Here is a 15,483-nt window from a genome sequence, read left to right on the forward strand (position 1 = left end):
TTCCGAGTAACGAGATAATTACCAAGATTCTTTTTTTATTCAAGTGGTTCGGCATGCAATCATGTTCTAGCAGGAAAAAAAAAAAAATCGTACATCTGAAACCAAAAAGAAAAAAAAAATGCTAATCATCCATTTGGTAGGTATAGTTGAGGGGGTAGTTCCTTACAGAGTTTTTATGATGTCAATTTGGGGTAAACGTATGATCAAAAAGTACAAAATGAATGTATATACTACACATTTCAGTCAATTGCCAACTGCAAAGGCTAAAGATCCTAGCTGGCATGGATCAGAGTCGCAACTAATAAATATCATCTCAAAATAAAATTTCCTATCATGCACTTTTTTCTTCCCCTTCTTTATTATCATTTTCAATTCTGCCAGCTTCAACACTAGTCTTGGTTTGGGAAGAATCCATCAAGCTGGCAGCTATAGCAGCTTTCAAGTCTTCATCTTCAAATTCTGTAAGCATGTCTTCAGCTGGGTTCGAATGCTGTTGAGTCGAATTGATTATCTGAGAACCCGAAGCCGGGTTACATGATTTGGTAATCCTCTCAGCATCCTCGGGAGACAGCCACTGCCCATAACCATTAGAAGCTTCAGATGATGAGATAAGAAACTCTTTTGGGAAGTTTCCTCTCACCAAAAAAATGCTCCAGCCATTGCTCTTCAGAGAATCCAGATAGGCTGCAAGGTAAAACTTGGACAGGTGCTCTGGGGCAGCATAAAGACTGTCGAAGTTATACCACTCTCCATTCACTTTCCTTATACAAAACCAATGATCATGCAAGTGACAAATAAATGCATTTTCCAGATCAGGATCAATCTGTGCAGGCTCTGCAACCGGACTGCTAAGAGGAATGACTTGCAAATCCCACACTTCCAAAGCCTTTTGTAGGACCTTCAAGCAAAATTTTCACAGTATACTAAGTTGGGATAATATTGTTAAATTTACCAATCAATAGTCATCCTTGCATTTTGACTAGCCAGTAGAAAATAAACCCTTCAAGCAACCTATGCTATGCTACTGTCACACTTTTTTTTTGGATAAATTACAACCAAGTCCTTGAGATATAGCAAAACTCACATGTTAGTTCTTGATTTATTTTTTAGTAATGATTTGGTCCTCAAATTTAAATTCCATTAGCAAATTACTCTCTGCCATCAACTACTTTTCAATTTAAAACAATCTAGTCCCTGAATTTTATTTTATCAACAAAATAGTTCCCATATCTAAATTAATATTTTATACTTTTTACTATTTTTATTTAAATAATTATAAATAGAAAAATATTTAATATTTTATAAAATATATAATTATTTAAAAATTTAGATGTAGAGACTATTTTGTTATTAAAATAAAACTTTAGGGACTAAATTATTTCAAATTGAAAAGCAGTTAACGGAGTTAATAATCAATTTAGATTAGTGGCGGATCTAAAAAATTGTTTTTCCAGGTAACTATTTGAAAATTAAAGAATAAAATATTATTAAAAAATTAAAAATATAATATTAATATCTTATAATGAAACCTAACGAAATCTAATAACTTGAAAACTATTTTAAAAAAATTACATTATTATTAATGTTATATATATATACTCAACTCAACTAAACCTTTATCCCAAAAATTTAGAGATATATATACATATACAATTTGGGGATATATATATATATATATATATATATATATATATATAAAACAAAAAGTCAAACCAATTTATCACATATACAATTAAACCATTTTGTCTCCATGTCATAATAAGGCTCATTATTGAAAAAATTATAGTAAAATTTTAAAAGGAAATAAAGTTTTGAATGAACAACATGATTTTGTCTCTACTAATTTTAAATTTTATCAAAAAAATGGTTTAATAATTAAATTTATGAGGAGTCAACACACATACACACACACACAAAAAGAACATTCAAAAATAAAGGGGTCAATTGACCCCCTATTTTTTACTCTCCATACACCATTGATTAAGCGGCACGGACTAATTTATTAACGAAATTTAAATTTGAGAATCAAATTGCTACTAAAAAACAAACCAAGGACTAAACTATTGGTTTTGCTATACCTTAAGGATTTAGTTGTAATTTACCTTTTCTTTGGTAACATTTGACTATAATAGGTAACCAAAAAAAAAAAAAAATCTTTGAAATTCAACTATGTCCTTCCTTTTTGTACTGAGTATATCAAATTACAAACCTCTTCCACTATAGACACAATAAACAACATTTAAAAGAAACTGTAACTTGCAAATTGTCCCCCACGATATGCCTTTCACACTACACGACTAAACCTTAAGTTTATATATCACATAAGCACAAAATTGCACAATCAACAGGAAAGTGATACACATGCGTTAAGGAACAAGTGAAGAGGAGTTTCCTTGCTTGGCACCTCAACTGCATAAAAAGGACACTCGTTTGGCCAAATATCATCTCAACTTCCTCCTTAACAAATCTTCAATGTCAAATTTGGAAATAATGCAAAAATTCTATAGAATTAAGCTTGAAAAACAACAAGAAGGTAGGGCCAAACTCCACCTTCCCTACTCTATCTCTCTCCCTCGCCGTTTATAAAAACAACCTCTTCTCTCTTTATTTCTTAGGTTCTACGCCTTCCTTTCTCTTACCTTCACCATATCCTCCCTTAAGATTCAGAAGAGTAAAGAATAAGACTAGAGAAGAAACAAGATGAGATCCGTTAGAATCCTTAGCTCCATCACAATAGCAAATTCCTCACTTACCTCCTACCATCATGCAACATCCTCGCCATGGTACTCTATGGTGCCATACCTCTCTAGAGATTTATATCATGTTAGCAAAACTATTGGAGGTATTCCCAATCATCATATTAAAGTAAGAAACTTTTAGAGTTTCAATGAATAAAGAGCAAAGCTCATTGTCGGTGACTAACAAATGAACCTTAACAGCTTTGTCTCTTCACCTTTGAGCATGCTCTTTAAAGCTTTCTCCTTTTAGTGAGAGGTTTTGAAGGTCTCTCCTTGTTAGTGCTACATCACAATTGAAATTTCAAGATTTTGCATTGGTATTCTAGTTGGTGAAAATGAATGAATAATGATACCTCCATGGGATCTATCCTCATCAGGGTTAAGTGAAAAGTCATGTGTGTTGTATGAACAAGTATCACATACATGTACATGACCCTATCAATCATTATATGGTTCAACTATTGGATGATACCATTATGTTAATGATTCAAATTACCTGTTTACAAACAATGACATAACAGCTAAGCTGTCATCATATCCTTCTATCAAAATGGATAAAACCAAAAAAAAGTAATAAAATGAAAAAATAATTTGAACTAGCACATGCATGCTTTTGTAGGAAAATTTTCAATATTGCTAGACTTAAAGGAAATCCGATAAAACAATCTAGTATCCAATCAAGAATTTATTTGACCTGTGCTCATGCTAGAAGAGTAAGAATGGAGAATCAATAACAAGTTCTGGGATTATAAGGGCAAGTAGATAAATTATGGGGGCACATGGTTGAATTACAAAGGGTGATAAAAGGGTTCCAAAAAAGCACCCGCAAGTCATAAGCAAGAGAAGCCAAAGAATCTCGCTCAAACTGTTGGATCAGCTACCTAAAACAATCTAACACTATCTTCGACCTATGTACCCATACCAGTAACTTCTGAGCATATAGGAACCTCCATTATCTTCCAAACCTCTCACAGGTCACTTTAAATGCCTCTACACCTTTTGTTAGCGATACTATGGCCCATGTGTTTCCTCCACAGCATACCCTTTCACATATCAAAGTGTTCCGGTTGACCCTTATATAGTGCCCATCACCCACACCAATTCTCAAGCCCCTCAGTCCATTAACTCTCAACACCCAATAGTGAATGAAATGAAGGAAAGACAAAAAGCGAGAAGATCTCCTCCATTGAAGAACACTTAACAACCATTAAGGGTTTAAACATGTATGGTTCAGTTGATGTGGCATCTCTGCGACTGGTTCTGGATTTAGTCATTCCAAAGAAATTCAAGGTACCTGACTTTGATAAATATAATGAAACCTCAGACCCTCAGATACATCTAAAGACAATATGCCAGCACTGACTGAGAATGATAAGTTGTTGATTCACTTTTTCCATGAAAAGCTCATTGGACCAGCCTTATTACTATTTTAAATATATAAATGGTTTAAAGATATTTATTTAAATAAAATATTAATTTATAAATAATGTTATCATAATAATAATAATTAAAGACACATTTTATTTTTTTTAATTAATAACTAAATGTACCTTATAAATATATAAAATTTCCATGAGAAAATGAATTATGCAAGGACAAAATGGGTATACAAAAATTTTAAACCATGCCAAACCACTAAATTAGTGGTTTAAAAAACTACGATAAAATTATGGTTACAACCCAAAACCATTTTTTGCTACGAACAATCTTCCCAAGCATGTACATTAACCATACCATATAATATGAAACCATCACAAATCATAATCCAAATATAGTGTAAACAGTATGCTTAAAATTATTTATTTTTTTTGTATAAGGAAGTTTAGAATGATTAAAAAAAAAACATATCTTCGAAAATAAGGCTTCTAAATTTGACAATCGGCAGATTTTCATAAGAGATGGCTATAATTTTAAAATTTTAAGGACAGCAAGACATGAAGAGTGATTTTTATTAAAAAAAATTGTGGACTTTGGGTCCTTTACTAAAAATTAAAACTCAACTCAACTCAACTCAACTAAGCCTTTATCCCAAGAATTTGGGGTCGGCTATATGGATTCTCTTTCTCCGTTCTAAACGGTTTTGGGTTAAATTCTCGAAAATATGTAATGCTTCTAGGTCATGTTGTACTCCTCTCCTCAAAGTCAGTTTCGGTCTATCCCTTTTTTTCTTTCTATCCTCTAACCTAATGTGCTCTACTTGTCTAACTGGAGCCTCCGTATGTCTACGCTTCACATGACCAAACCATCTCAATCTCCCTTCTCTCAACTTATCCTCAATTGACACCACTCCTACCTTTTCTCTAACACTCTCATTACGGACTTTATCTAGTCTAGTATGACCACTCATCCACTTTAACATTCTCATCTCCCCAACTCTTATCTTAGATACATATGACTCCTTCAGTGCCCAACACTCACTACCATATAACATGGCCGATCGTATGGCTGTATAGTAAAATTTTCCTTTCAACTTATTGGAAATCTTGCGATCACATAAAACTCCTATGGCACTTCTCCATTTCAACCATCCAGCTTTAATCCTATGACTAACATCCTCCTCACATTCCCCATCTACTTGAATGATTGAACCGAAATATTTAAAGTAATTACTTTGGAGCAGTACCATTCCATCCAAACTAACTCCTTTCTATCACCATTTCGGCCTTCACTAAACTTGCAATGCATGTATTCTGTCTTCGTTCTACTTAACTTAAAACCCTTTGACTCTAGAGTACTTATCCAAAGCTCTAGCTTTCTATTGACTCCTTCTCGCGTCTCATCTATCAAAACTATATCATCTGCAAACATCATGCACCAAGGGATACTCTCTTGTATATATTTTGTCAATTCATCTAAAACTAATGTAAAAAGGTAAGGGCTTATAGCTGTTGGTGTAATCCAATTGAGATAGAAAAATCTTTTGTGTCCCCTCCCACTGTGCGCACAATAGTAGTTGCTCCTTCGTACATATCTTTCAACACTTGTATGTACCTAATAGATACCATCTTTTATTCTAACACTCTCCATAAGACATCTCTTGGAACACTATCATAAGCCTTCTCCAAATCGATAAAAACTATGTGTAGATCTTTCTTCACATCTCTATATTTCTCCATCAAGCTTCTAATAAGAAAGATCGCTTCCATAGTTGAATGACCAGGCATGAAGCGAAATTGATTGGAAAATATAGAAATGTCATGACGTAGTCAATGTTCCACAAGTCTCTCCCACAACTTCATAGTATGGCTCATGAATTTAATTCTCCTATAGTTTGAGTAACTCTGTATGTCTCCTTTATTTTTAAAAATAGGTACTAAAATACTCCTCTTCCATTCATCTAGCATTTTCTTTGGGTTTAGACTTTACTAAAAATTAAATTTGCATAAAATTAAAAAAGTGGTTATACAGAAAATAAAATATGGATCTCAAGTCCTTTGCTAAGTAAAAATTAAATTTACTTGAAATTTAAAGGGCAAAGTGAAAAATAAACTTTCAATTTAAATTTCACTCAAAATTAAATTTTTTGTCATATTGTCAAAAGTATAAGCTAAACTTTTAAAAAGGGAAATTATATATTTGCGGAAAAGAAAATATAAATTTGATTTATCTTAAAAAAATCTTTATGAAAATATTTATTTTTATAGTATTAAGGTGAAAATAAATTTATTTTTATTATAAAAAAAATCTTTAGTTTTCTTTTTGAAAAAAAATGAAAATTACTGAAAAAAAAGTGTTTTCTTTATTTTAAACATGATAATGATAATGGAATGTTAAACGTATTCTAAATACACGTATACGGCTAAAAAGGAATACTTTCAAAATGAATTTCCAATTAGTAGCCTAATTCAAGGGAGGTGTCAATTAATACCTAAAGAGTTTAACCTATTAATAAGTGGCCCCATTAACAAGTTAAAGTATCATCGTCGGTAAAACCAACAACCATAAATTCATATTAATTCAAATTTTAAAAATTTGATTGTATTAAAAAAGCACACATTTCACTAACCACTAATCTGCCGAAAATTTGGCAAAGTATCCCCTATAAATTGGATGTTTTCCAAATTCAATCAAGACACAACCTGCATAAATCTGCCATCCTAGCCTACACAAATATTTCATACTAACTTCTTCCACATCAATATCTATCAAAACATCCAATTAAAGTTCTACTAAGTTGGTGCTAGGTTTTAACTCAAGGTAATTTAATAGAAAAGGAAGCACAAGTTACCTTGTAGTTTTATAGGTAGATCAATTCAATTGTAAAAACTAATCAATTAGCATGTAGCATCACATAAGTAATTATTAAGCCTACGATTTTAATTTGTAAATTAGAATGATAGGATTATACTTTAAACTATCCTAAGCTAGTGGCCTAATCCAGGATGGACCATCAATTATCGCCTAGAGTATCTAATTAGCTAATGGGTGGCCCCCTTAACCAACTTGAGTCTCATCATTAACAATAATCAATGAACAACTAAATTCATATTAATTTAATTTATTGAGAAAATGAAATTATTGGTAATCAAAACAAAACTCAATAATTAATCAAAATTGTTAAACTAAATTAAAATTGATAAATTAAATTAATAGGGACCTCAATTTAATCTATCCCAAATTAGTGGCCTGATTTAAGATAGACCATCTAATTGGTTAATGGGTGGCCTCTTAACTAACTTGAGTCTCATCAATACTCAACTCAACTCAACTCAACTCAACTAAGCCTTTATCCCAAAAATTTGGGATCGGCTATATGGATTCGCTTTTTCCACTCTGAACGATTTTGGGTTAAATCTTCAGAAATGTGTAATGCTTCTAAGTCATGTTGTACTACTCTCCTCCAAGTCAATTTAGGTCTACCTCTTTTTTTCTTTCTATCCTCTAACCTAATGTGCTCTACTTGTCTAACTGGAGCCTCCGTATGTCTACGCTTCACATGACCAAACCACCTTAATCTCCCTTCTCTCAACTTATCTTCAATTGGCACCACTCCTACCTTTTCTCTAATACTTTCATTATGGACTTTATCTAGTCTAGTATGGCCACTCATTCACCTTAACATTCTCATCTCTGCAACTCTTATCTTAGATACATACAACTCTTTCAGTGCCCAACACTCACTACCATATAACATAGCCGGTCGTATGGCTGTACGGTAAAATTTTCCTTTTAATTTATTGGGAATCTTACGATCACATAAAACTCCCGTGGCACGTCTCCACTTCAACCATCCGGCTTTAATCCTATGACTAACATCCTCCTCACATCCCCCATCTACTTGAAGGACTGAGCCTAGATATTTAAAGTGATTACTTTGGAACAGTACCACTCCATTCAAACTAACTCATTTCCTATCACCAGTTTGGCCTTCACTGAACTTGCAATGCATGTATTCTGTCTTCGTTCTACTTAACTTAAAACCCTTTGACTCTAGAGTACTTCTCCAAAATTCTAGCTTCCTATTGACTCCTTCTCGTGTCTCATCTATCAGAACAATATCATCCGCAAACATCATGCACCAAGAAATACTCTCTTGTATATGTTTCGTCAGTTCATCTAAAACTAATGTAAAAATGTAAGGGCTTATGGCTGATCCTTGGTGTATTCCAATTGAGATAAAACTCAATACTTAAATCAATAAATTAAATCAAAGTTGATAAATTAAATTAATAGAGATCTCAATTTAATCTATCCCAAATTAATGGTCTAATTTAAGATAGACAATCAATTAAAATCCATATTAAATTGATTTATTGAAAGAAAAGGAAATTATCAAAGTAAAACTCAATAATTAAATTGAAAAATTAAATTAATAGGGATCTCAATTGAATCTATCCCAAATTAATGGCTTAATTTTAGGTAGACAATCAATTATTGCTTAGAGAGTCTAATCTAGTAATGGAAGCCCTCTTAACCAACTTGAGTTTCGTCATTCGAAATAATAAATAATTAACTAGAACCCAAATTAACTTATATCTATATATTCTCAAAAGCCAAGCTTAAAACATTTTCCTCCATTAGCATCTTTAGACTTTAGTAAATTGCAAAAGAGAAAAAAAGGTACAATTTCAAGAATAAAGTTCATAAACTTGAGTATCACAACAGTTGATATCTTAATAACGACAAATCAATGACCCTTAGTTCACAAATTAACTCAAAACAAGTTTCTACATATAATAGAACTAACAATAAATTTAATCACAAACACTTCTCCCCTTTGGAAATATGTTAGGAAACGGGTGATATTAACACAAAGAGGAAATGAGCTTTAAAACAAATAAGATTGACCGTGAGATATCAACAACACACAAACTACAAAGACTTAGTAGACAAAGGCATTGATCATAAATATCATCTACCCCTCATCTTCAAGCTGGAGAGTGATGAGATAGAAAACAAACAGATTTCAAATAATCATATTAGAGTCTAGAACAAACAGATTATTACACCCAACATTTTGACCCAACGACTAAAAGCATATGTACGCATAAAAACATTCTTACGACTTTAGCACCACTGTATATCTAATTTTTTAAGAACCAGTAACACCTATTTTAGCAAGAAACTCACCTTAAAACATCATTTTTGCAGTAGTAAACTAACAAATCAAAATGGGCACTTAATTTTCTATACAAGTTTAAAAGGAATAGTGGTTAAGCTTTAACCACACCATAAGAGTGACCAAGAATGGAGAAATCGTGGTTACAAACAATGGAGGTTGAAATGAGATTAGCACAGGCGGTGTGTAGATGGTCACTCTCTATCTGTTGCAGGCGAACATGGGTGTTGGTGCGTTTAATGCTGTCGAGTAAGAGAATGGGTATCCGATGCAGAACGGGCCTAAACCAAAGTGTTACTTCAAAACGCAATTCGGATGAAGCTTGATGAAGGCACTAGCACTGCTTTGTTCAGTACGAAAATGGGCTCATTGGATGGGTTTGCTCCGCGTGATAAAGCCAACAGTAAAGAGATGGGACTAGGTTTCAACTCTGATTTACGAGAGGAGAGTGGTTGTGGCTTGTTTGTTTCGAAAGAGAAGGAAAAAAGACAGGTAGAGTGGGGTTGGGTAGAAGAGAAAAGGCATAGGTGAGAACAAAAGGGACCTGAACCATGTCGGAGAGGAGAAACTCTAGATATATATTTTAGTTTTTGCTTTCTCCAAAACCTGCCCCATAATTCCCTTCTCTCCTCCCTTTATGCACAGTAGAAGATGGGTATTTAAAGAGTAATAAAAACCCTAAAATGAAGAGTCTAGAGTTAAAGAAAGAAAATGGAGGGTTGAAATTAAGTTAGAACTAATTTTGTTTTTCTACCTTTAAAGTTAAAGTAAAATCAAGGGTGGGGATTAATTGAAACTATTTTGCTCTTTTAAAAAAAAAATTCTAAAACAAAAATCCTAAATCTAATGGTTAAAAAAAAATCCTAACAAATTAAAGGCTAAGATTAAAATTGGCACAAAAAAGATTTTCTTTCCTCAAAATTAAAATGAATTGACATTAAAATTAAAATTACAATCTAATTAAGAGTTGAAATGAAAAGGATAATTAATTAAAATTTGATTGGGGTCGAAGTTAAAGTTAAATTGAAATTGAGAATTGATTAAACTTGATAATTGAAATTAAAAGGTCATTTTAAAATTAAAATTAAAATCCAAAAAATTTGATTGAAATTTGAACGTATAGGAAAATAAATCGAAATTTATTTCTTATTATTTTTAATTACAATTTGAGAAAGCACCCAGACAAAATATAGTGTCTACACTTACTGATCTTAGCTTGCTCTTATTGGAGACTTGTTGGTTGTTTAGAAAGCTGTTGACCAAAGAGATCTTGAAAGTGATAACGAGAAAGAGGGCGATGCAGGTAAGTCAAGGAAGATTTTTCAGGAGAAGATTTTAGTGATAATGGCTGGTGATCAAGATTTTTTGGGAGAAGATCATGACTTCTATCCTTGTGGGTATCCTATGTCATTTTATCAAAATAATGCATGTGCATTGTAATTTATATCCCATGACTTAACTTCTTATCTCTATCCTCTGCTTTGAATCTCTAAAATGGAGTAAAACAGAGAAGAGTAGACACAGGTGCTGGATAAGACACTATCTGACACAGAGTATGGGAATTTCCTCCAAGTTGACTATTAAAACTGTCAAAGTCTACTAACATGTGGAATGGTGCTGTGAATACTGCTTCAACTTATTTGTCACAAGGGGTGCTAATGAAGCAGTGCTAGAAGTCATGACCTTGTAACTTTAAGGGTTTTGGTTCAAGCCCTTAATGTGCAGCAACTTCAAGCAGAAAACCCCAAGGATAGGATTGCCTCCAAATGCTTCCATATCAGCCAAGCTAACAATTTAGTGTTTTTTCAAATAAAAATTTTGACCATGCAATGCTACTGCTCGTGCTTTTCTTTGCTTAATGATCAGCTGAGTTGAAACTTTTTTTTCGATCATCATCTTGTCATATGGATACGGTGTATAAGTCAACTAATTAATTTCAAGAAAAATATGAGAAATTATTTCAGCATTGTCAAAAAAGAAAAGGTTTAATAAACCTATCAATTTATTGTTTTTCTTTGTTTCTAGGTATTATTATACACACTTTCACTTTATGCTTTTTTTAATGGGTTTTAAGAACTTCCCATAATGATCGTAAAATCTTGATATTTATGTGTTAACTCTTTTGAAGCTCAAAGGGCACGATTTATTGCTTCATGGATTTCTATGAGAAGAAGAAGAGATATGGGAAGAGGAAGCTTGAGTGCCACGTCAAAAAACATTTTAGCTAATTGGCAGTCTTTGTACACATCATCACGTGTGTATGTCGCATATTTTACTGTGCAAATTTTGTGTTTAAGTTCTTTTTAAGTTCAGGTGTCTAATAGGTCCAAAACTTAGTTCACAGGTACCTGGTATGTATTTGGCCTATCTTCTTCCCCCACCCCAAGCCACACATTCATTGTCGATTGTGTAATGTTCGCCTCCATATTCTTTGCACCCCTTCTTAATCTTACCTCTATTCTTCTTCCACCCAACCAACTAAACATGTGACAATTGGAATAAATTTACTGAGTCTAACTGAAGAAATAGAGAAAATAATTTCTAAATACAAAGTGTCTCCATTTATTTTGAGCTATTCAAATCTGTCCTCAACATGAGATCATTTGAACCGACTTTTAGATCAAAGTATAGGAAAACATAATTTAACATTAGAGTTCTTTCTCATTCCTAGCTTTCACAGCATAAAAATGTAAAATAACCTATCCAATCAATGCACGAAAGGATTTATATGATTCCTTCCATCATGTAATTACCAGTTACCAAAAATCTAATTATGCTCTATCAATGACTTGACCTGGATGATTTGATACACTCATCCGTTATTTCAGATTGGCAAGCAACGAAGAAAATGTATGACATTCAAATTCCATAATTCCTTTTTCTTTTACTTCCCCCTATTCTCAGCAACTAAAAAGAGCACAAGGAAGTAAAAGAAGCAAATTTGATTATCCACCCATAACTAGAAGTAGGAGAACAATTAAATAGAAAACATAAAAGCATAAATACTCTTAAAAACTATTATAATACTATCCTACCCAGATATAACACAAGTTAAGGGGGCAAAAAAGTGGTAGGCATTTAATAACAGACACAAATATGGGTAGAAGTTAAGGATAATTTCAAATTCAAATTGGTTCTGATCATCCATCAAATTAATCGATATTCATCCAACCATGTAATCATAACTCCCCAAATCCACAAATTTTCCTTTCCGTTCTTTCCAAATTTCCCGTCCTTTCTTTCCAATTTATCCAGAAACAGAATAAAGCACAAAAAAAAATATATAAAATGGGAAACATTGGAATTAAAAAGGGAAGCGAACCTGTATACTAAAGTCGCCGTCCAAGGAGACGTTGTGGGATTCGGCGGAGAGGAAATCGCCAGTGGAAACGCTGCCCTCTTGCATCATCTGGCGCTCCTTGCAATCAAGATCGGAAGCGAGCGCTGCCAAATCAAATTCGGAGAAGAAGGGTCCCTGCAACACCGTGTTGACGCAATGTACGGCGCAAAGCTTGGCCTCTTGCACCTCATGGTACAACATCCCTCCATTGCTGACTCCTTCCATTTGCTTTGAATCGAATTTAGTTTAGAATGAAGTGTGTAAGAAAACCCTAGAATCTATGTCTCTAGCTGATGATTGTAGCTATTGTGGGGTTCAGAGTTAGGAGTCTCAACGAAAAGAGAAGACAAGGAAGAGAACGTACGAATGCCAAACAATTTACTTCATCTCCTCTTGGAGGTTTTAAAGACTCGGTTAGCGCTTAGCACTTCGCACGTGCAAAAGAAACTTGGAAAAATTCGATTATATTTTTCAACTGGATTGTAATTATTTTTAATTATTAATTATTATTATTATTATTATTTAACTGAAATAATCTTTTAATCATTTATATTAAATTCTTAATCACTCTTTTATTTTTTTTATTTTAATTTTAATTTTAATTCATTCTTCAAATTAAATGTTACTATATGAGGAACTACAATAAATAAATATTTTTGAATACTTATTTTAATTTGATCCAATTAAAGTGGATTTGCATTGTATATTATCGAATTTAGGATGAATCCAAATATAATCATTAACCTTTATATTGATTTTGAGTTTTATACATTAATTATCTATTGTTCAAATCATTTTATATAAGAATATATTTTTATAATTTTATTTATAAATTTTAAATATTATATTTAGAAAAAAGAATTTAAATACTTATAAAATTATAATACTTTTAAAATAAAATTATTATTGAATTTTATATTTACATAAATTATTAATTAAGTATATAAAATTAAAGGAATTTAAATCATTTTAAATAATAAAATCAATATTAAAATAGATAAAAATAATTTAAAATAAAATTTAATTGAATTTTAAAAAACTAAAATATTTAAATTATTTATTAGATTTGAGTAATTTTCACAAATACAGAGGGATGGGCCATTCCAGTTTAGGGGTTCTTTGGATCGGATTAGGTTAGAATTGGTCTCTCAAATTTGATATTTTTAAAGATATATTATTGAACTTCATCAAAATAATGAACTGAAAGTAAAATATGGATATTGCGGGCAAGTATTTAAATTCAAGTAAAAGGTGGCTACAAGTCCTTCAAGCGACACTTCCCAAACAAATTTTCGATTGAAATGGAGATGGATCAGAGGCAAATGCAAATTAATCAATTTGTCTCTTCACAGCTTGCCACAAATATTCAAGTATTCTAAAAATATTACAAAAAGGGAAGAAAAAATTGCAACAAGAGTGGACGAAGTGAAAGCGATAATATTAACTTGAGAATATTGACGAGAATTCAAAAAATACATAAAGGGAGTTGTTGTCTTGATTGTGCTTCTATTTCTCTCCATTTCTCTTTCTTTTGAAGGAATTATTATTTAGATCTCAATTATAAATTTTTCATTATAGATTTATTGATTTTGAAAGAGATTGTTTTGATTTTAATTTTGGATTTGCAAATTACGAATTTGATGGTTTTTAATAAGATTGATATGATTTAAAATTTGGATTTTGCAAATTATAGATTTGTTGATTTTAGATGAGATTGATTTTATTTTGATTTTGGGTTTGTAGATTATACATCTATTGATTGTGGAAGAAATTGTTTCAATTTTAATTTTGGGTTTCCATAGTATGATTTTTGAGGAAAATTTTTTTTTTTTTTTTTTAATTATAGGAGTGGAGGGGGGAGAGGCAGCAAGAGGGTAGAAGAGTGCATAAAACAAAGAGACTCAAGGGAGGGAGGGAGAGGGGGGGTAGAAAATGGAGGTGGAAGAGAGCAGAAAACATAAAGAGGTAAGGGGAGAGAGAGAGACAGAGAGAGAGGGGTAAAGAGAGCAAGATAAAGTATAAAACAGGTAGGATGAAGAGAGAGAGAGTACAAAACAAGTAGGATGGAGAGAGAGAGAGAGAGAGAGAGAGAGAGAGAAGAGGGGGTGGGGAGAGGGGGTAAAAATAAAAGAGGAAGGAGGTTGAAAATAAGTGGAGAAATTATATAATAAAACAATAATTTTATATAAGAGAGGTAAAGAGCAAGAGAAAATAATCAAAGAAGGGAAAAAGATAAAGAGATAAAAGAGGAGTGACGAAGGCATGGTACAGTCATTTTCTTTCCTTCAAACGAGAAAATAGTTACTTTTTTGGATGAAATGATGAATTTATTGATGAAATTAAATATAAAAATTAAATAATTTAATTCTAAAAATAAAGAGAATAACTAATTAATGTTGATAAACCTCATAAATTAAATAATTATTTATCCTAAAATTTAAAATTATGAAAAAAAAAGAAAATAATTAAAATTAACTTTTTTTTTAAAGACATTTAAAATCATAAATTAACCTCACAACAATTATTACAAAAAATACCAAGAATATTTAAAAAAATTAAAGATTTTTTTAAATGTCAAATATAGACTTAATTATTATTACTATTACTATTATAAAATCTCAAGATCAAGTAGACTGTAATTATAGATAAATTTTCCATGATTTATATTTATAACTAAAAAACTTGAATTTAATTTATTCTGCCCAAAAATTTTTTAAATGAAAATTGTTTTATTATTTATAAAAAGACTGAAGGAACCATATTCATGAATTTAACATCGCATCTACTTTTATATATATATTGAAAATTGTAAAAGCTATAAGGCATAAAAAGGTTTGCTTCCACAA

General features: G+C 31.7%; 1 protein-coding gene across 1 annotated transcript; it reads right to left on the reverse strand.

The window, feature by feature from the left end:
- Positions 1–108: 108 nt before the first annotated feature.
- On the reverse strand, positions 109–13,024 carry LOC110643778 (ataxin-3 homolog). The gene is made up of 2 exons (XM_021796255.2): positions 12,620–13,024; positions 109–898 (listed from the first exon to the last, which is right to left on the reverse strand). Exons 1-2 carry the CDS (start codon positions 12,860–12,862, stop codon positions 332–334), a joined length of 810 nt encoding a protein of 269 aa, XP_021651947.2. The 5' UTR covers positions 12,863–13,024; the 3' UTR covers positions 109–331.
- Between the last annotated feature and the right edge of the window lie 2,459 nt (positions 13,025–15,483).

The sequence above is a fragment of the Hevea brasiliensis genome, chromosome 3 (genome assembly GCF_030052815.1).
Source record: "Hevea brasiliensis isolate MT/VB/25A 57/8 chromosome 3, ASM3005281v1, whole genome shotgun sequence".
In the NCBI taxonomy this organism is placed as follows: domain Eukaryota; kingdom Viridiplantae; phylum Streptophyta; class Magnoliopsida; order Malpighiales; family Euphorbiaceae; genus Hevea; species Hevea brasiliensis.

Excerpts from the sequence above, each read along its gene's own strand:
- LOC110643778 (XM_021796255.2), bottom strand. The coding sequence starts at position 12,862 with ATGGAAGGAGTCAGCAATGGAGGGATGTTGTACCATGAGGTGCAAGAG. Across the intron at positions 899-12,619 it reads ACGGCGACTTTAGTATACAG|GTCCTACAAAAGGCTTTGGA; the intron begins GTTCGCTTCCCT and ends TTTTGCTTGAAG.